Raw genomic sequence first — 21,171 nt, 5'->3', positions numbered from 1 at the left:
CCATCTCATTTCTGTTATTGCCTAAAAACCTTATAGAAATGTAAACTGAAAAAAATATCAAGCAGAATAGCTGTTACTTTACTAAAAGTGAAATTTCTAAAGATCTTTGTTTATTTGTTATAATTAGTCAACTCAGTTATTAAAACAGAATGCCCATAGCACTGGCTGGAGCTCACCATGTTCATAAGCTTTCATGGGTAGATACAACAGTCCACAGAATTTCTCATGGAATTGTTTTGCTGTTCAGGATTGAAGTCCTTTTTTAAATACTGTTTGCTAATTACATCAAATAGACAGATCCTGAGGAGGTGAGTAGAGTGAGGGAGAAGAACACTCCAGTTTGAGACCCCATGAAAATGTCACTCCAAGCCAGAACTTTGCTGGCTGGTGCACCAGCTCTATTTAATGTCTCAAATTAAAACTCAGAGCCCGTTTGTAGCCAAGTTTGACTGCTGCAGTACTTTCAGGTCCCATGCTAAGTACAGGAGGGGTTTTCTCGTTGCTGCAGGGTGGTCAGTGGGTCTCGAGACGCTACGCTGCGAGTCTGGGACATAGAGACGGGCCAGTGTTTACACGTTCTGATGGGCCACGTCGCCGCAGTTCGGTGCGTTCAATATGATGGCAGAAGGGTTGTAAGTGGTGCATATGATTTTATGGTCAAAGTGTGGGATCCAGAGACAGAGACTTGTCTGCACACACTGCAAGGGCATACTAACAGAGTCTACTCGTTACAGGTATGTGATTTTTTATCTGCTGCTTTAGTTTCCTTAAGTAACATTTAAAGTCAGTTTATTTCATCTTGTTTATTAAGTTGTGGGTACCTAGTACAGAATTATACAGACCACAAGAATACAGAGGCATCTGTGATAAACCCCTCTTTCATTTTGTTACACTAGTTATATGTTGTCTTAATTTAGAAACTGAAACGTTTTTTAGAGTAGCATTTTTTTTAAAGGACTCAGTACAATAAAGCCCAAATCTCTACACCAGCAAGTTGTTTTGTGGATTGACGGGTTGTTTGGTTGAGATATTTTTTTTGCAAATCTTGCATGTATTTTGGAGCTATGTTTTTTGCTTTCCTCAAGGAATTCCAAACTTACTGTTTTAAATAAATCAGAGGATAGAGCAATTGACGATGTGCCAAAAACCCTATTGGATTAATGTTCTGATTTATGGAGATCTGTTTATCCTCATTTTCTAGTCCCATCTTCCCATTCTAAACTATAATTCACAGTAAGGCTGAACCTAAAATTTTAATGATCCTATGTAAATCTCTAGCCTTCTACTTCCTCTTCTCTGAGTACAGGCCAGATATACAAGTGTGAGGCTTTTTTACCAGCAACATGTTAATGTAGGTGCAGGTTATCATGGTGCTGCTTTGTGGCATCTCTCTTTTGCCCACCAGTTACCCACAAAGCTGGCAAAGATACACACAGACCTCATGTCTTGGGTCTTCTTACCTTTACTAACCCAAAACATCATCTTGTTCATTCATAGAGTCAAAGCATAACTTCCAGGCATTGAAAGGCAAAAGAAATTAATTTCATGCTTGTGCCTGTTCACACCACAATCTGGCAGGACTTGAAAAAGAAATCAACAAAGACAGTTCAAAATTGGGAAATGGCTTTCAGCATGTAACTGCTCTGGTTTGTGACTCAGAAAGTGAAGCTCAGTGGTAGAGACATTTTTCATAAAGTATTTCATATCTCCCTGTAATACATTAAATATGAACAAAGTTCCTAATTGGTTTCCTTTCCCAAAAATATGTAGCAAAATTTATCAAAAACTCCAGCCCTTCTCTTACATTCATATGCTGAGGAGTGTTCTCTAGATAAGCAGCAAGCAAGTTAAAAATGCTGTGCTACCTACCTACCTCAAAAATGTTCTGAGAATTTATTTCATGTGGGGCAGTTTGGGAACAGATGTTATTCTACCTTATCTTCACCACTGGCCCCTGTTTTGGCTTACGAATATTTATGTCTTGCTCTGATACTGTAGTAATAATGGATCAAATAACTGGGTTGTGTTACACAATTGATATGTTCTGAAACAAATGGGAAGGGGGTTGGGCATGGCAAGTTGGAGGCTACAGGTGCTTACGGGTTTGGAACGGAAAGATTCTTTAAAATTGCCTGGTGGCTCCTGCCCTTCCACCTGAAGTAGCCCCAGACAGCAGAACTCCCATAAATACAATAATCAGATGGAATAAGCCAGTCCTCCATGGCAGGTTCCCCATATTTCCCCATGTGTAGACCTAATATTTTCCAGAGATCCTTATGCAGAAGTTGAAGACCTCTAACTGTGCTGAGTTTTCTTACACTTTCTTACCTGACTTTGCAGTAACCCACAGATTCTCAAGGTTCATGGATAACTCACTGGTTCAGTGAGTTTGTTTGTTTTACTGCAGCAGCATCAATTTCTCTTGATGCCCAGCCTTAAACCTTTCTTTCTGAATAACTTATGAACAGGGAATACAATTAGTTTGTGGGAAAGGGAGAAAATAATTCAAGATTTGTTACATCAATCAGGTTTAGTTCTTTTTAGGATAGAAAAATATTCTCTAATGTTCCTGAGTCTGTTGGGCTACTTGTCACTCCTTGTCTTTTTATCTGAAGTCAGATTATTTCCCATCCTCTTTTGAAAGCAGGGGACCCAAAACAGGGTCCAGTCAAAGTCTTATCAATGCTTGCTAGAAGTGAAAAGCTATTTTTTTTGCCTTCCATTCAGATAGCAGAGGGTCTTTTTTAGTGTATTTTCACCAGGAGTGCAGTGCAGATAAGCAGTCTGTGTGCCAGTCACTCTCCATTCTTTTGAATCTGGGTGCCATGCCCAACCATGTCTGACTGCAGAGATCTAAGATACTCATTTTCTACGGGTCTTATAAGAAGCAGCAGCCCCAGATAGTCAAGTTTCCTTAACTGGGTTTGTTCCTTGCCTTATCAGGTACCAGTCAATCCACATGGACAAGTAGTGTGTCAGATTGCCTTAAATATAACCAAGATTCCTGTCCAGCCTTCCTTCTCCCAGGCTGCAGCTGTACCTTCATTCATTCCCTGCCAAGTTCAGATCTTCACACTTTTCACTTGACTTCTACGCTCTTTGCCTTTGGTCAGTTCTACTGTTTCAAATGTCACTCAAATCCTAATGAAAATAGTAAATGCTGGACCTCTCTGAAACTCCTTCTGGTATCTCAAATAGTACTCTGAACAAAGTAGTAGTATCCCTGCCTCAAATTTATCTCCCTCTTTGAAAAAATACAACCAAGACATTCGCTTTTTCCCACAAATCCGTGTTTGCTGCTACTTATCATAGTATTAAGGGCTTTAAAGTTCCTTGTGGATATTGAGTTTAAGCTAATTGATCCATAATTCCCCTATCCCATCATCTCCTTCAATCAGGGAGGAATTGTATTTGCCATCTGAAACTTCTCTGTCTTCCATAGGTTCTCAAAGATAGCAGCAGATGTCCCTGAGACTGTCTTAAAACAGCTTGCCTTATGTGATTTTGTTCCCCCATTCTAGCAAAAGCTTGTACTCATTTGTCATTGGCATTAGCGATGTGAGCCTACGCTCACATGGCTGAGGACTGAGACAAAAAGAAGTTAAATAGCTGGCCTCACTCAGTGTTTCCTTCCCACTGAGGATAAATGAGTGGCTTTTGGCCTTCCTCTTGGTGTGGTTTTTTTTTGTGTTTGTTTTGTTATGTTTTTGGTTGGAACTTTTTTACACAATAGTGAAATGGCTTTTGCTAGTTTTATCTTGTGTTGCCCTGCCTTTCTGGTTTTGTCCCAGTGTGCTCTTTTATACACATCTATTGATCTAGTTTCTACTTTTTGTACCATTCCTTGTGGTTTAGCCAAGTGGGTCTCAGTAATTTACAATACTTCCTGTCTTTCTTTCACACAGGATAGTTTGTGTCTTTTAGGAAGTGTCAACTATCCTGAACTCTTCTTCCCCTCAGAGAATAGATCCATAAAATCCTCATGGGAAGGAAGTCTCGGGTTTTTTAAGTATTCCTTCTCGAAGCCCACATGTTTTATTCTACCGCTTTTTCCCTTCTTTGAAAATTCTGGACTCTTATGTCATTGTCACTATAGCTCAAGTTATCTTCTACCTTTCTGTTCTCTACATAGTCAGTCCTCTTGGTCAAAAAGATCTCATATCTTAGCCTGTATGCTTTTCCTATAATGACTGGAAAATTGCACTTCCTTAGTGTACACAATTAGGTACTGTACAAAATAGCTAAATTCCACATTTTTTGATTACATTTCCTTCCATTTTCTTATGTTGTGATTTTTGTGTAGATGATTCTGGAAAAATGTTGTTGCCCTTCTCCTGCTTAAAGCCCCTCCGACTTGTAAAAAAGCAAGATTGGCTTTTTAACATCTCATGTAGGAAAAATACTTTCTCTTACTGTTGCACACTGCAGGGTAGTCAGAATCTGCTGTGTTTAAAGGAGATGTTTTCAGTGGCTCAGAGCCTCTTTTCAAACCATGTCCCTCAAGAGCCAACAGGTCTTCAACAGAAAATTGCACTGACCATGAAGCACCTGCTGTGGTATCAAACGTGGCCATCTCTACTGAGTTCTTACTTTGTACTGCAGTTTCTGAATATATAAAGTATCTAATCTTGCATTTAGTGAGTTAAATGCTTAATAGCCTTCTTTGTCAGGTCCTGATGTAATTGTTTGTAATAGATTTACCTTTCTTGTAGTTTGATGGTATCCATGTGGTGAGTGGATCTCTTGACACTTCCATCCGAGTTTGGGATGTGGAGACAGGCAACTGCATTCACACTCTAACAGGCCACCAGTCACTCACAAGTGGAATGGAACTCAAGGACAATATACTTGTGTCTGGGAATGCTGATTCTACAGTCAAAATCTGGGACATTAAAACAGGACAATGTTTACAGACATTGCAAGGTAAGTTTAAACTACCTTCATGTACATCAAGCAGCCTACAGTGATCTGTGCTGCAGATTCTACACAAAAAAAACCCTTTAAAATAATTATGTACAAAGAAACAAGCACTGACCACTTAAAACTTAAATATTTTTCTGATGACAGCTGTATGATCTTTTTCTGAAGTAGAAGAACAAAATGTATTTAATCTAATCTATTCAAATCACTTGCCTATTATGAAAGGCAGATGGTCTGGACTGATAGCAATTTGCTATGGGTATATTAGCCTAATAAGCCACAGAAATATGTAGGAAATTGCATCTCAAAATAGACAGTCAATGTATTTATTTAGGGGTCACTTGAACGTTTCAAAGCCTACGGTTTAATTGGATCAGGAGGCAAAGTACACTGTCTGTTGCAATAAATCAAGAGATGCGAGTGGAAGATATTTTCTTTATTTCAGTAAGAAGAAAGATTCATATTTTTTTTTTCCTCCATGTTGACAGTTGCCACTCAGGCATCATGCACACAAACACATGGTTGTGTTTCTCCACACAAAAAAGGTCTTGCATCATTCTCATATATCATATGCAGCAGTGCTGGCTAGAGCAGAAAATTAAATTTCCCTTTAAAGCAAACTCCGCTGCCTTAACATATATATTTATATGTCAGCATATAACTGTCAGTATTTCCTGATGGAGCAATCTCGTAAGAACACTTCAAAGGGACTTGGAGACAAACTCATCACCTCATTGTGGATGGTTAAGTTCATTTTCATGGATGTCCAAGTGCACGTTTGCCCAGCTGCTGACATACAGCTCAACGAGATCACTGTAACAAAGAAGAAAATACTGGGGAATTTTTTTATACCTGCCTTCACGTTTTTGAAAGCATGGCAAGGCTTTAATGTACAAACCCAGGAGTTATAACAGATAGTTCTCTAGTAGTTCTAATAGATGGAAAGAGCTGTATGCAAATAGCAAGGTGTTTATTCTAGATGCAGCACTGCCTGACATTGCTTTCTAATTAATTACAAATAGAAATGTTTTTGTTTACTCTTGCAGGTCCCAACAAGCATCAGAGTGCTGTGACCTGTTTACAGTTCAACAAGAACTTTGTAATTACCAGCTCAGATGATGGGACTGTAAAACTTTGGGACTTGAAAACGGGTGAATTTATCCGAAATCTAGTCACATTGGAGAGCGGGGGAAGTGGAGGCGTCGTGTGGCGAATCAGAGCTTCTAACACAAAGCTGGTGTGTGCAGTTGGGAGCCGCAACGGGACTGAGGAAACAAAGCTGCTGGTGTTGGACTTTGACGTCGATATGAAGTGAAGGGCAGAAAGATGAATTTGTCCAAACGTGTAGACGATGTTCTCCTTTCCCTCCCCCCTGAAAAAAAAAAAAAAGAAAAAAGAAAAAAAAGAAAAAGGAAAAAAATCCCTTGTCCTTGGTGGTGCAGGATGTTGCCTTGGGGCAACAGATCCTAAAGACCTACAGACTACGAAGGAGAAGACAAAGATGACAAACTATAACTGACAAGAGAGGCTTTTGCTGTCTCGTCACATAAAAAGGCTACACTTTTGACCGGGGCAGCTTTGCAAAAATCCAATTTTGAAATGAAACCAGGTGCAATTAATTTCTTTACTTTCCTCCAAATGCTCCTTGAACAATTTGGAGTGGGAAAAAAAAACAAACAAACAAAAAAAAGTTCTTGTTAGCAAGTTATTTTACCACAAAGATCTTGAAATAAGCTGCACAGGCGAGCCTGCTCGTGCACCCCTGGGTCACCCTGGGTCCCGGCAGCCCCTCCGAGCAACGCGCTGTCCCTTAGCCCCGCTCCGAGCAGGGGGTTGGACCGGACTCCCTCCAAGGTCCCTTCCAACCTCCACGAGCAGTCACTGGTTGACTTTCAAAAACTAGAGAGCATCTGCAATGAGAAAAACAAACAAAAACAAAGAGTCCATTCCTGGTGTGGAAAAGCTAAAATATTACTGTGAATTGTTTTGTACAGTTTTATCAGAGCTTTTTCTTTTTTTTCTTTATTCCTCTTTTTTTTTTTTTATTTTTATTTTTTTTTTGCCAACCATTGCCAATGTCAATCACAGTATTAGCCTCTGTTTAATCTATTTACTGTTGCTTCCATCTACACTCTTCAACGCATAAGTTGCTCTGAGGTGGCAAGTTGTCCTGGGTTTTGAGAGTCCTCTGATGGATTTAATTCGCAATGCTGGTGCTAGAAGTAGGTCTTCAATTACGGGATTGTTGTCCCACCCCTGTACTGTATTCCCAGTGGCCAAACTTATTTATGCTGCTAAATGAAAGAAAGAAAAGCAAATTATTTTTTTTTATTTTTTTTTCTGCTGTGACGTTTTAGTCCCAGACTGAATTCCAAATTTGCTCTAGTTTGGTTACAGAAAAAGACTTTTTGCCACTGAAACTTGAGCCAACTGTGCCTCTAAGAGGCTGAGAGTGGAAGAGTTTCAGACAATTAAGAGTGAAGTTTGCCTGCAAATAAAGAATTGAGTGTGTGTGCAAAGCTTATTTTCTTTTTTCTGGGCAAAAATTAAAACACATTCCTTGGAACAAAGCTATTGCAGCCTGTTCTGTGGGGAAATTTTTCTTTGTGAGGGCTGTGGTGAATGGAATGAACATACATTAAAAAAAAAAAAACTGACAAAATTTTTAAAAAATATTATAAAATACAAAAATTAAAATAAAGTTGCTGGTCAGTCTTAGTGTTTTACAGTATTTGAGAAAAAAACAACTGTTACAGTTATTGCTGGGAGGAACTGACAGAGCAAAAACTTACGTTTTTGTAAAGATGTCACATGCAAACAAAATGAGAAAAGAAAGAGTCAAATGGTTTGCCTCATTCTCCAAGAGCCACAACTCAAGCTGAACTGTGAAAGTGGTTTAACACTGTATCCTAGGCGATCTTTTTTCCTCCTTTTTTTGTTTTCGTTTTTGTTTTATTTATAGTCTGATTTAAAACAATCAGATTCCAGTTGGTTAATTTTAGTTATGTAACAACCTGACATGATGGAGGAAAACAACCTTTAAAGGGATTGTGTCTATGGTTTGATTCACCTAGAAATTTTATTTTCTTATAACTTAAGTGCAATAAAATGTGTTTTTTCATGTTAGTATGTCTTTTTTTTTAATTTTTCATTTTCTAGTTGTTAATTTAATATTATGTATCCTGTGAGGGGTAAAGCAGGTCAAGTTGCTCATCTTACTGGTAGATGCTAAAATATGTCTTGGGACTTTTTATATAACCCTTCCACAAACAGGTGTGTGTGAGTGTCCTCTCCTTCAGTTGCCATGTAGGATTTGTCACGTGGGTCTTGACAAACATGAGGGAAAGACATTCGCTCCTTCTCACGAAGAACGTGTCAGGACCTTGCTCTGGGGGGAGGCAGCTATAAAAAGCTGCTAAAGTACGTAAAACTTCTTCCGATAGCATCTCGTTACTGCATCTTAAATTGAAACCTGATGTTTATTATTTATGGATTTCAATCAGTTGATTGCAGTTGACAGCAAAGAATAAATTCATAAATACAACTAAAATCAAAGTTGGGATTGTAGGAGAGCCTGAAATAAATCTTCAGAATAGTAAAATAACATCATTCCACATCAGTCCAACAGCAGTTTTATCAGAGCCCTGAAACCAAGGTAAGTCATCTTCTGTCTCAGAAACTTGGCTGTTGAGTGTCAGGTTCTGTTTCAAATCTCCTTGACCAAAATCATTGTTTTCTTCTGTGTAAGCTTTTGTTTCAGGGCATAGCATTTGCTTGTTTGTGACAGTTTTCCCCTGTAGAAAGCTGTCATTAAAAAAAAACCAAAACAGTAGAAGAGAAAATGCATGGATGGAAAGGAAAAATGTTTATATACTTACACATCTCTGACTATGTGCAAACAAAATTTAATTCCAATCCCTACATTATGCAAAACATGCAATGGTGAGGGATCATGCTCCATCTGGCCTCTAGAGATTAAAAAGCCATCCGAACTGACTGAGCAGCTCCAAATTGTAAAAATCTGTTCCTTGGGTTGGTGCTTAAGGAAAAAAAGCTCGCAGCAAGCACTGACAGTATTGTCAGTGATTGTCTCTTATTTATGCAAAAACAATTAAAGAGTTAATCCTTTCCTAAAAAGGCAGTGAAGGACCAGGACATTGCATGGTTCTGCTGGAGTGCAGGCCAGGACACTGAGCCCCCCGATGGCAGAAGGTGCGCCAGCGTGGGCTGAAGTACTTGTGAGAGGGGATGGAAATAGAAGGGTAGAAATATGAATATTTAATGCAGTGAGCAGAGCAATAGCTTTTCAGATTATGTAATTTTCTTCCATGATTTGTAGAAATTGCAACAAAATGTTTTCAAAGAGCAAAGGCGTTGGCCTGATGGCGCAGGAGGATGAGAGGTTTGGGAGTAACATTGTGCTGGAGGGCAGGAATACAAATCTGGGTGGAAAAGTGAACTGACAGAAGAGGGAAACTAACAAATCAAGGTGTACAGTCAGTTCAAGTACATTTTAAGCAGCCAATATGACCAGGAGAAAAATGTGCTTAACCAGAATTGAGAAGTTTTCCTCTTGACAGTGTAGTTCCAGCAGTATCTAAATGTTCAAACTAATAGAGAATAACTTGAACTTGTTAAGCAAACCATATTTTCGGATTCCTTCATTGCAGATTTAGGTTCAAACAAACTATTGGCTGCAAAGTCAAGATATGATTGTCACAGTAAATACAAAAAAACAACACAGTACCTTAAATTTTTTTTTTAGAAAAGCTTTTCCCATTCAATAAAACAACTTTACAAAGTTAATTGTGTTAGCCCTTTAAAGAGTTCTAATTTTGTCAAGTGTGTTTAGGTTTGTAGGAGTTGCTTATTGAGCTATCTGACCAACACAGCTCACTCAATAAGCAGAAATTTTGTGATTTAAGTGACAGGATTTCAAAGATGGCCCTGTAGTAAACACATTACATGTAAGAAACGGAGCAGTTTCTCTTTACACCCCCCTTTTGTTGATGTACTCACCATAATATAACTCAAAATATGAGCTCTTCTTCTTCTTTGGCAGTACATGCTCCAAGTGAGATTGCTTAGGAAACATCTTCATTCACGTAATTAGATTTTGATTTTAAGGTGGGTGGAATGTTTGGGGTTTTTTTAAAATAAAAACATTTAAGAATACTTGAATAAGACTAACATCTTTATGCTCTCAATACACAGGCGCATCTTGAATCCAGTGGCTTAGTCATCATGGGCTATGTCATAATACTGCAGCTATCCTAGAGAGATAACTGCAGTGGTGTTTCTGGCATTTCTGCTCTCTTCTTTTCATGCTGATTCCCCTTCTTTTAGCTTTAGCCCTAGAAAGAGCTTCATTATTTTCTCCTGTATGTGAAACCAAGTCAACAACATTAAGATATTTTTTTTAATGTAATATTTTTAATGGACCTTTATTTTATCCAACAGTAAGTCAGAATTAGTATTGTCTCTTCCTTCAAGAGCCTGTGGTCTCAATTTATTTATTCAAGAGATAGGACCAGACATTTAACAGCTGTGCCTACACCAATTTGCAGTTCAGATCAGCAGCTTTCCCAATAGAACACAGTGCTGCCTTGGAGACCACTAACAGGATTCCTTCAGGGTGTAACTAAATCTGGAGCAGCTCTCCAGAAGCACACTCCAGGCACTCAAGCCACTGGAGGAGCATGTGGGACCAAACCAGAAATAGTCCAACACCTCAAAAATATATTCATATGGACATTAGGTCCTCTGGACCAGCTTTTTGTAATTAGCATCACTGTCCTGCTCCTGCTGCACTGCACTAATTGCTGGCGTGGACATAACCATCAACAGATCCTCTCCCACAGCACCCCTGGCTCCTCACTTGTAATCAGAACCAGCTCCCATCCAAAATCCACCTGATATCACTTAAAAGACTTTTCCAAAGCAAAAAGCTCTGATGGCTTCAACTCTTTCAGCATTCCTATGGAGAGGTTCTTATGATTAGATTATGGAATCCAGTAAAAAGAAACAAAAATCTCTTACAATCAGTCTGGTCAAAATCTTCTACCAGTAAACCAACACCTGATCATTCAGAAAAAGAAACAGTGAAGTTGTGCCATTGTACAGAGGAGACAAATAATTATAATAGTAATAATAATAAAGAAAAACTTGCCAGTAATGAATGGTCACTCTGACAAACTATTACTTAAAGGGTAATATCCAAGCCTTTGAACCACTGAATCCTGATCCCTGTCACTGTGCAAAGGTACACATGCTGTGGAATGATGATTAGCATTTTATGATGATACATGATGTTTATGATTATACACGAAGTATATGGACTATTTGATAAACACCAGGATTTCCAAACTTCATCTAAAAATGGTGTATACAATTTTTCAAACACCTCTTCAAGCATTAGTGGAGGTTTATAAATACAACAGACATTTTTACATAAAAGCTGTTCCAGGTTCTTTCTGAGACAGAGAGTCTGACAAACCAGACTCTTTTATCACCAAAAAGTCAGCAGCTAGTCCAGGCTCTTGCTCCCTGTTCAAGTTGCCCACTGGCCCAGCAGCTGCAGCGGTACTTCAGGGTGAAGAAATGGTGCATTGTGCTACCAGGAGCACGAGCTGCTGAGGGGGAATGCTGCAGCATTCTGTGAGACTGCAGTTGCCTAAGAACCAATGGCTTTATGCCCATGTACGCTGCACTGCTCTAGCCCAGCTGGGACAGGAGAGTCCTATAAAATCATAACTGAGCTAGGACAGAATCTCCCCAAGAACTAGAGATGGCAGAAATCATTAATCAGAGCAGTTGCCAATTCAGCAGTGGTTCTAAATTACAGACTGAGTCTTGGCCAAAGGCATTAATTCCTCAGCTCTCCTTTGTCCTCACCTCTGCCTCACTTAGATACAGCCTCAACTCCCTGATCTCTGCTGACAAGCTGATTTTGTCCAAACTTAGGTAGTAGCAATACTTCTGGTGAAAGTTAAGCTGAGCTTCTTGTCCTCTGTGCTGCTGGAATCTACCCTGTAAATTTTGCCACTTAATGCACAGGAACAGCACAACTTCAAGTCTAACACTGAATGCTCCAAGGTGTAGTGCATGGAGATGAGAAGACATCATTCATCCCAGAGTGAGAGATTCATCATCAGTGTTGCTAAAATGATCCCCAGCCTGAGTCTAGGCTGAAAAAACTGTTCTAAACCTGGTACAATTAGGCAAATTTCAAGTTGGTCTCAACTCCTTAGTTTTCCAGGCATGCCTGAAAAGTAGGCACATCCTAAGAAGCTTCACAGTTGAAGCAGGATCGTAAGTATTGCCTCCTGGAAGCTGGGAGACATCATGGTCTAAGGATGGTGAGAAAACATGGAAGGTCTATCTAAGCAGGATCAGAAGTGACCTATGGAATTCAGAGAAGGGCAGATCACAACACTTTAGGGCTTTTGAGTCCAGGGTGGACTGGGGAGGCTTTCCAAGAGATCATAATTTTACATCCTACAACACCTACTGTGGGCTATTTCATCGTTGTCACCAACAAAGCACAGGAGTAAGATTTTTAATGAAGCCGTTAGTTGGGCTGCCCTGTAATTGAGGATACGACCAACCCTGTTTGCTCTGCCTCACCTGAACTGCTCTTACCTGGGGCAGATTCTTTGATGGGAAGATGAATGGAATGCCCCCAGACCTCCTCCTTTGTGTCTGGTTCCTCATGTCTGAGATGCAGGTTTCGCAGGCTGCTTGCAGTGCGTTATTTGAGAGTGCTTTGTTCTTTTAATTTAAAACAGGAAATGTGGAATGTAGAAGATCCAAAAACTTCAAAGGCAGTTTCCATTGCCAAAGGAGTTGCATTTAAACTCAAGTTCATTCTCTAGATTGAATATTCAAATCTGACAGTGCGAGAACATACTCACACCTTCAAGAGGATTGATGATTTCTAAGGGACAGAAGGATTCAGATTATGCCTGTAAATATCACTGGTAAACTGAGCAGTACTGCTCTTCCTAAACTGAAATTTCATTTTGAGCTCCTTAGTTTGAAATGAAATTTCTAGCAGTACCACAGCTTTACAGATATACAAAGATTATAAAACTTATTTCCTTTACCCTGATATACAGAAAATTTGACGGCTACATTCCCCTCTCTTTTCAAACTGCCATTTTAAGTTTCCTGATACATTTCAGAGCTGATTTTAAATGTTCACATTATAGTTTGGAGTAAGGAAGAACTCAAAAACTCCAGATTAGGATTCAAAAACTCTTTCTTCAGACAGTTTGCTGCATTTTGGTATTCCTCCTGTCAGTTCTCAATAGACAGAAGTGAACGTTTCAATTAACTAACATCCACATTTTCCCAAATAAACAAGTTTTATAGAAACATTTTTCTGCTGGTGTTTCTATTGCCCACTTAGCACACACTGGATGCTCTTTATGATTCTGCTGACTAGTGCAACAATTCAAATACTCCAATTTCATGCAAAACAACACAGTAACATGATGTTCCTTGTATCCATCCTTCAGTCTCACACACAGCTTTAGATTTCAAACCCAGAAACTGGTATGTGTGGATTCACCTGCTTATGGGCAGTCACTTCTGAGCAGAATCAGCTCTTGAGGCCTCACTTTTTATCACTGTTGGCCATATGGCACAATAGGGACAACCTGGAGCAGAGGAGCAATAAGGAGGAGGAGGAATGCTTTGTGTGAGATACCACTAATGTGTTCATCTTGTAAATGGGATATGGCTCCACTAAGCCCATAAGTCTCCAATTTGATTTAAAAAATTCAAGACTTCAGCCTAAATTTAAAAAGGCTCAAACTACATATTCATTTCTATATATACACATTCTCATCTTGGAATACTCTGAGCTTTACATATTTAAAAAAAGGCTTGACAACTACGTAATTTTTCTGTTTTCTGCTATTTACACCTCTTATTTTCTCTTTTTTTGACAGTCGCACTTCAATTTCCTTATGTTTCCTTTCCTCCTTTGTCCTGTTCCCTATGTTTTTCTTTTCATGTTTTACCATTCATGTCCCTATTTTCCAGATTTTTTATCTTCCTCATCTTTCTCCATTCATGAACATCTCTGCTTTGAACTGTCAGAGACAGCTCTCCTCTCTTCCCTCATTCCAAGATCTGAGTTGGCGAGCTGGAGTCTTTTTCACACCTCTCTGTACATACAAGATATTCAGGAGATACATAAGACAGATGAGAAGCAAATATAGAGCACCCAGAAAAAATAATTTATTTTTCTGCATCTAATGTTTGTCTATCCAGGGTCCATAAATAATTCAAATGGTCCAACAGCAGGATCATGCTCTCTTAAAGCATGAGACAGACTGATCTACCACCAATTTCACAAACAGCTGAGCAACAAGAATTGTCTAATTCAATACTCATCAAGCATTCCCTCTTCTGCAGACAAAATATAATATTTTATTTTAAAATCATGTTTTCTTGATCCTATGGAAATCTAGTGTGTAAAAGTAATTTTGAAAAGGCTCCTTATTATGAAATGTAGGTAATACATGATTTTCTAAATCTGTGCAGTATTTGCAAGTCACTTCTGTTAACAAACTTTTAGAAGATTCACCTCTGGACAGAAACTGATCATCCTGAGAGATGCCTATTTTATAAAGCTCCATATAATAAATAAGAATTTGAGGCCGCAAACAACTCCAAACTCCACAACGGTGGCGGATATTCCTTCCAGTACTACCAAGACAACACAGCTGGGATACCATGGTCTGTCAGGGGATGTTAGGAATAATATAGAAACCATGTCTAAAACAATCTAGTGCACATTGCTCACTAATTCTTAATATGAACTGACAGCGTAAGCAATAAAAGCTCCGGAGCCAGCGTAGGATGTGACTGTGGACCAGGTACAATATCCTGGTGCTGCTGGGATTTTACTGTTCTAGTGACACAATATATCCCACTGGAAAAAGCCTCAGACATCCAGCAATTATCTGAGACTTGGCTTCTGCATTGTCTTAAACCAACATAACTCAAAAGGATAAGCAGCTATTAAGAAGGACACAATGTCCAGAGCAACAAAGTCATGGATAAGACATCCTCATCTTTGCAGAACAAAAAGCAGCAAAACCAACCAAAACCCACACAACAACAACAACCCAAACCAACGAAACTCAACCCCAGATCCCTGAATCATTTATCTCCGTGTTTCATTTTGCTTTAACAATACTGTTAATAATCACAGGTAACCTCCTCCCCCTGTAAATGTATTCCTGCTCACTACACAGCCCAAACTGTGTATATCATACTCACAGAGTGTATGGCTGCATTGACTCAGTGAGAAGGGTAAATACGATTTGCTACGCAGTTGGTTTTTTGGTTTTTTTTTATTTTTGCTTGTTCTATCCAAGCATTTTGCTCTTGCTTGTTGTTTTACAAACAGAGCAGAACAGCAACCACTATACTTCCCCCATGGCCTGAACCAGGCTGACAACAGATGAGTGTTCCTGCTCATCCTCTCCAGGCTGAAGGATCACTGGATCAGAAAAAATAAGTTAGAATTAGACAGTGGTTCAAAGTTCAAAAAGCAGGACACGTGACAAACATTGTATCTTGAATGCCTGAGGTGCAGAAGCCTTTCCCACTGACAACCAGACGAGTACCTTGCACAGCTAATGGGAGCCACCACATAGCAGGCAAAGGCAGGAAAGGCTGCAGAAGCTCTCTCATGGACACAATGAGTGCACCAGAGAAGGAAAAAAAAATCCTTGGGTCTAATATTAGCATATTCTGATTTGCTCTTGGAAAATCCAAAAATCCCCGTGACACCCCCATTATGCAATCTGATTTATCAGACAGCACATTGCAGACAAAATTGTTGTGACAGCAAAACAAGAGTTCCTTTAATCTTTGACTTTCCAGACAAATTATCTCTAATTAGTATCTGAGTCCAGTTATTTATGCACACAAACCAGAGCTTAAATTTTCTGCATCACAGAAGCATCCTGTTCCCAAACACCTGGCCAGCAGGAGCACACACAGATGGCCCTCCAGCCACTAACCTTTCCCTCCAGGCTGGCCACAGCCACCACTCACCCAACAGACCCTCTCTATAAAAGGATCTCAATCTCTCTCTCTCTCCATGGCTGTTCTCTAAAAATTCAGGATATTGCCCATAAACATTCTTCTTCTTATCACTTTGGCTTTTGGTAAAAGCAGTAAAGGTGAAACAAAAGACATTGCTTCACAGGCAATGTGAAACAGGCTGTGTGAAAAACAGGAAGAAATTACCCTAGTCATAAAATAGATGAAGTAGTAATATCATGCTAAACTGAAATTTACCTTGCCTACATTTTAAGACTCTTCTCCTGTACTTGCTAAGAGGCTGGAGACAACTAACTGTGAAGTTCATGCAGTATTTTTTCCTTTCCAGGAGGGATGGCTATTTCAACCTGCTCTTCTTACAAAACGTGGAAAACCTCTTTTCAGTGTAACCCCTGCTTCCCTGCCAGCTCAGGATATAAATTTTGCTCTACTCTTGGAAAGCAATGTGGTTTTCTGAGAGCCATTCCTGTTTGGAAGCCTGCTGTGGGATGTGGCACATCCTCTGACGCGTGTGTTTGGTAGCAAGAGCATCCCACTGCCAAGGTTTCCACCTCACATCTTCTTAGGCATTTCCCAGCATCCCAATTTGCATTGAACAGTGAGCAATTGAGAGTTCAAGCAAATAATATGGAGGAATGGATAATAAGCCCCTAGGAATGCATCCAGCTACAGTTATACTCCATGAAGGTTAGAGGCCCAATTCTTCCTCATTTAAATCTGATGTTGAAGGAATTCACAGTACTTTATCCAAGCTACTAATTTGCAATTTTACTGCAAACAATTTACAATCAAATGAAGTGAAAGCTAGAAGCAAAGAGTACATTAATGACCTAATTTTACTTTTGCATTTCTCTTCATTTTATCTTTTTGTGAAGACCCATCTTAAAAAATTGGATAATTGGCCAGTAAATAAATACAATTTTTTTATTTTAATTATTATTGCATAAAAGCTGAATTGTTGCTATGAACTGCAGCATTGACTTCTGCTGTATGACCAACCTCTGGCAATGGAAATTGGGATAATGGCATTATTTTTCAGACTGAAAATTCATACTCTAGCAAAGTAGTACAAAAATGCATCACTGTGTCTGAACAAAAAAAAAAAAAAAGAGCAAGCAGTGTTCTGGGCTAGATATATGCAATTTGTAAATTATACAGCCGTGTGCATGCTAAGGTGCTTCTTAAAAATACAGTAACTCTTCTGTCAGAAACACAGCAGGAATGTCAAAGCAGCTTTTGTAATAATCTGCTGGAGCTTTCTCTACACCAGGTGCAGTTAAATCAGTGAATTATTGTTTTCTTAGGTTTAGAAGCAGTCTAAAGGCAATGGTCAAGCACCAAACCTCAGCCTGAGGGAAGGAGCTAGGGAAGGCGATTGCTTCACAGGACAGTGGTCAGTCTGAGCCTTGCTCCTGCGAGAGACTCCCTGCTGCCCTGTGGAACTGGCTCCAGTGGTGAGTTGATCTGCTGAGACAGCTGGAGAACTCACATTTAAAAACAGTTAATTTTCAGGAGGTTTAGGGAGCTGAGCTGGCTCAAGGGGGTCAGTTAGCTGCCAGCACAGGGGAAGCAAGTGGCCAGGAGCAAGTCAGAGCTGTCTCTCCCAGCATCCTGATGAGATGCTAAAACCTCAGGAGACACTGAGTCAGGCTGGTATCTCAAAAAATGTCAGGGAAAGCAGAGGTGCTGCACTCATCTCAACTCCTGCCCTTCCCACATCTCCTGTCTCACTTATTCCCATCCTCACCTGACACCCCAGACCTCATTTAGATGATTAAACCCCTCTGGTAACAGGGATCAGTCAGGTCAGCTTATAAGCCACATCCTCTGACCAGGTTAACCATCCCAGCAAACAGCTGGGATGTAACACTGGACCAGACTGGACTGCTTTCCTTAGAGAAGCAATCAGATGTTTTGCCCCATCTTAATTGTTCATGTCTAGGCAATTAGCACACACTGAACCCTCGGCTCTGTGCTGCTGGTAGGGAAAGAAAGAACACTTCAGAGACACCTATACTCAAGACACCATAGGCTGTGCACCCTCAACACCACCTGCAGAGGAGAAAAATCAAGCATCCATAAACTAAACTTTCAAATCCACCTCTGTGCTCAGCCCTGCTCATTGCCATGATGCTGCAGGGAAAAGCAGGAGGCTGCTGGAGGAGCAGAAGCCCCACATGCTGCTCAGAAGGTGTTCCAACATCTGCCATGGACCACTCTTGTTTCACCTCCAGGTGTAGCTGCCCCATGTCTGCTCATTATGAGCCCAAAGGAAATGCAGAGCAAGAACCTACAATTACAGAACTTGATCCCAGCATGGAGGAACATCTGAGCTCTGCTTAAGATGTGAAACTGAAAGACATTGAGACTCATAATTGGGCAGAAAGCTGGGCCTTACTCAACTGAGTAAGGTAAATCAATATGCTATCAAGGAGAGAAATGCAGCTTGGTGAAAGGAAGTTTGGATAGCGGAACATACTCTGTCCAATGGCTTGGAATTTAAATTCTTTCTTCTTCTAGCTAAGCAAACACAGCACAAAGCATTCATTTGAACACAAGCATATGACAAAAAGCCAAGGTGCAACAAGGTACTTCCCATATGCATCGTCCTAGGCTGACAAAAGAGGCAGTGAGAACCTGTACAGCTGAATCAAGCATTAGTACCCAGGAAGAAAACAGTTTTATCCCAGGTCTTGCTGGGCTGAGAAAAAAAGAACTGAATTCAGGTAACTTCAGCAGGACATTAAACATTACACCACTGAAGAAAGAACAGACATGATTCTCAACATCCAGATACCTGTTAAATAGGCCAAATTATTTTCAGGACTGAATCATAAAATGGTTTGGGTTGGAAAGGACCGTTAAATTTAATCTTATCCAACACCCCTGTGATAGGCAGGGGCATCTTTCATTAAATCAGGTTGCACAAAACCCCATCCAACCTGACTTTGAACATTTCCAACAAAGCTACATCCACAACTTCACTGGGCAACCTGTTTCAGTGTCTGACCACTCCGATCATAAAAAAATTTCTTCTTTATGTCATATCTAATTCTACTCTTTTTTATTTTAAAACCATTTCTCCTTGTCACTACAAACCTTAGTAAAAAGCCTCTCTCAATCTTTCTTGTAAGTCCCCTTTATATTTTATCTCATTATTGTTCTTACTGGAAAATGCCTTGAGGAATAGGCTAAGGAAACACAGACTGGCAAAATAACCCTAATGCCTTAGAGTAAAGCAAATCCCACACCAGCACTTAGGGAAGGCAGCAGTCTCAGCTACAGCTATAAAGAAGATACAACTTGAAAACCATAAGCAAATGTATGAGAAAGCTATTAAGAAAAGAGACATATTGTATTGTGCAGGATCATTCACCCTTGTACAGAAGCAGCCAAGTGAACACCAGCTGCAATGAAGATGAGCAGTGCTCCTGCAGTTACAAAGGGGGTGTGAGCTGCTATTGAGCTGAGACCTGTGCCCTCCTAAGGGGGAGCACTCAGGGAAGCAGCAATGCTCATCATTAGCTCTCACCACAAAGTACTTGGCAAAGATGGGGTGGAGAAGGCAGCAGCTGCAGTTTTAAAATAGCTTTTGCACTCTACTACTACTCATCTTGTAGCTGCTTCATGGTGGTCCAGCCTTCCAGGGCAAGGCAGAGGAGCTGAAAGATGCCAAGTGCCAGTGGCCTCAAGGCTCATTACAGCAGTCACAGCTACAATAGTTTTTCCTTAGGTACAGAGATAATCCAGATACTCTTCTCTTCCCACCTTCCTTTCCTTTCAATCACCTTTGAATGCAAAACAGTTAACCTGAAAGCTTTCCACTACCCAATAAGCTTTTCAATCATTTCTATGATTTCTATCACATATGCTAATGTGTTTCAAGAGCTTAAATTAGCTAACTTGCATTTTGGCACCAGAGTAAGGCAGAAAACTTTCAGCAATGACCTGCAAAAGGTATTTGTAAAACAAATTTGACAAACACTTTGGCAACAAATTACCAAATGAAAGATTAGGCTGCACAAGCAGAGGCATAAGCAGAAGATGTACATAGGAAAGGATCATTTTAGGACTACACATTCAGTGCCAATCACCTTAATGTGGGAAAATAAATAAAAGGATTCACAGGGCAGACATCCAAAGAGTCCAACAGACCTAAAATGAAGAAGACATAAGAACAGCTTACAAAAAAACAATCTACTTATATTTGAAGATATGAAACTAGGAAATCTTGGTTAAAATATTTACAGGAGGAAATCAAGAAAAATCAGATTGTTGGGGAAAAGTTGCTTCACAGCAAAATTGAATACACAGTGGAATGGTTTCACCCAAGCAAGCAGCTGAATTTTGGAGAACCTTGGCTTGAAAGTACACTAAAAAAAAACAAACAAACAAACAAAAAAAAACCCCAACAAACCAAAAAACCACAAAACCAAAAAAACCAAAACAAAAATCCAACCAACCAAACAAAAAAACCCCCCAAAACCAAAACAAACAAAAGCAAAAAAATAAACCCCAAAAAACCAAAACACACACACACAAAAAACCAAACCCAAAACAAGAATAGCAGTCTGAATTCAAAACTTGGAAAACATATAAGGTTGTAAATCATTGAGAACAGAAGTGTACAAGCTCTTCGAGGCTTCCGCAAGGAAGGAGAGAGAATAGGCCAAGGAATAGAAATATGGGCCTTAAGCTTTTCCTACTTGCAGCAAACAATTCCCTTCCCTTTCCCTGCCAAGCCAATATCGACTTTTTCTACCATGTGATGGAGAGGGACGTGTTCTAGTGATGTGCAATTACTCTTTGGAATGCAAACAGCACTTCCGACAAGCTGCTGTAATCTCAGCGGTGGTCTCTAATGGAAGTTGTCTGCTTATTCCCATCTCCATTGGGACAGCAGCCCATGATGCAACTCCACTGTCAAGTCTGGCCTAGACTGTTCCCCTGAGATACCAGAACCATTCAGTGTGTTGAAAAAGTCATTTTAAGAAACATAGAAACATTAAGTGCTTTATCCCTGCTTGACTCCATGCCAAGGGAATTCTCACAGAAACCTTGGGATGTTTCTGTGCTAAATATTATGTAACAGTTACTTCTCTCATTTGAAATCCTCAGCTGTTTTACAAACAAAATACCACCCAACCTCCCCCCCTCCTACAGCCT

General features: G+C 39.8%; 1 protein-coding gene across 4 annotated transcripts in view; it reads left to right on the top strand.

Moving 5' to 3' along the window:
• The window catches only part of FBXW7 (F-box and WD repeat domain containing 7), a 99,004-nt gene extending 90,958 nt beyond the window's left edge, over positions 1 to 8,046 (top strand). For 3 of the 4 annotated variants that reach the window (XM_015624906.2, XM_015624908.3, XM_015624907.1), the window contains exons 9-11: positions 509 to 734; positions 4,713 to 4,923; positions 5,967 to 8,046. In XM_015624906.2, coding sequence (XP_015480392.1) covers positions 509 to 734; positions 4,713 to 4,923; positions 5,967 to 6,235 — 706 coding nt within the window. In that variant the 3' untranslated portion in view covers positions 6,236 to 8,046. The remainder of the gene's footprint in view (positions 1 to 508; positions 735 to 4,712; positions 4,924 to 5,966) is intronic. The other variant, XR_001521079.2, reaches the window with a different exon arrangement.
• Positions 8,047 to 21,171: the final 13,125 nt, after the last annotated feature.

This window comes from Parus major, chromosome 4, assembly GCF_001522545.3.
Source record: "Parus major isolate Abel chromosome 4, Parus_major1.1, whole genome shotgun sequence".
NCBI lineage: Eukaryota > Metazoa > Chordata > Aves > Passeriformes > Paridae > Parus > Parus major.
The sequence above is the reverse complement of the archived record's forward strand: the minus strand, read 5'-3'. Positions and strand labels throughout refer to the sequence as shown.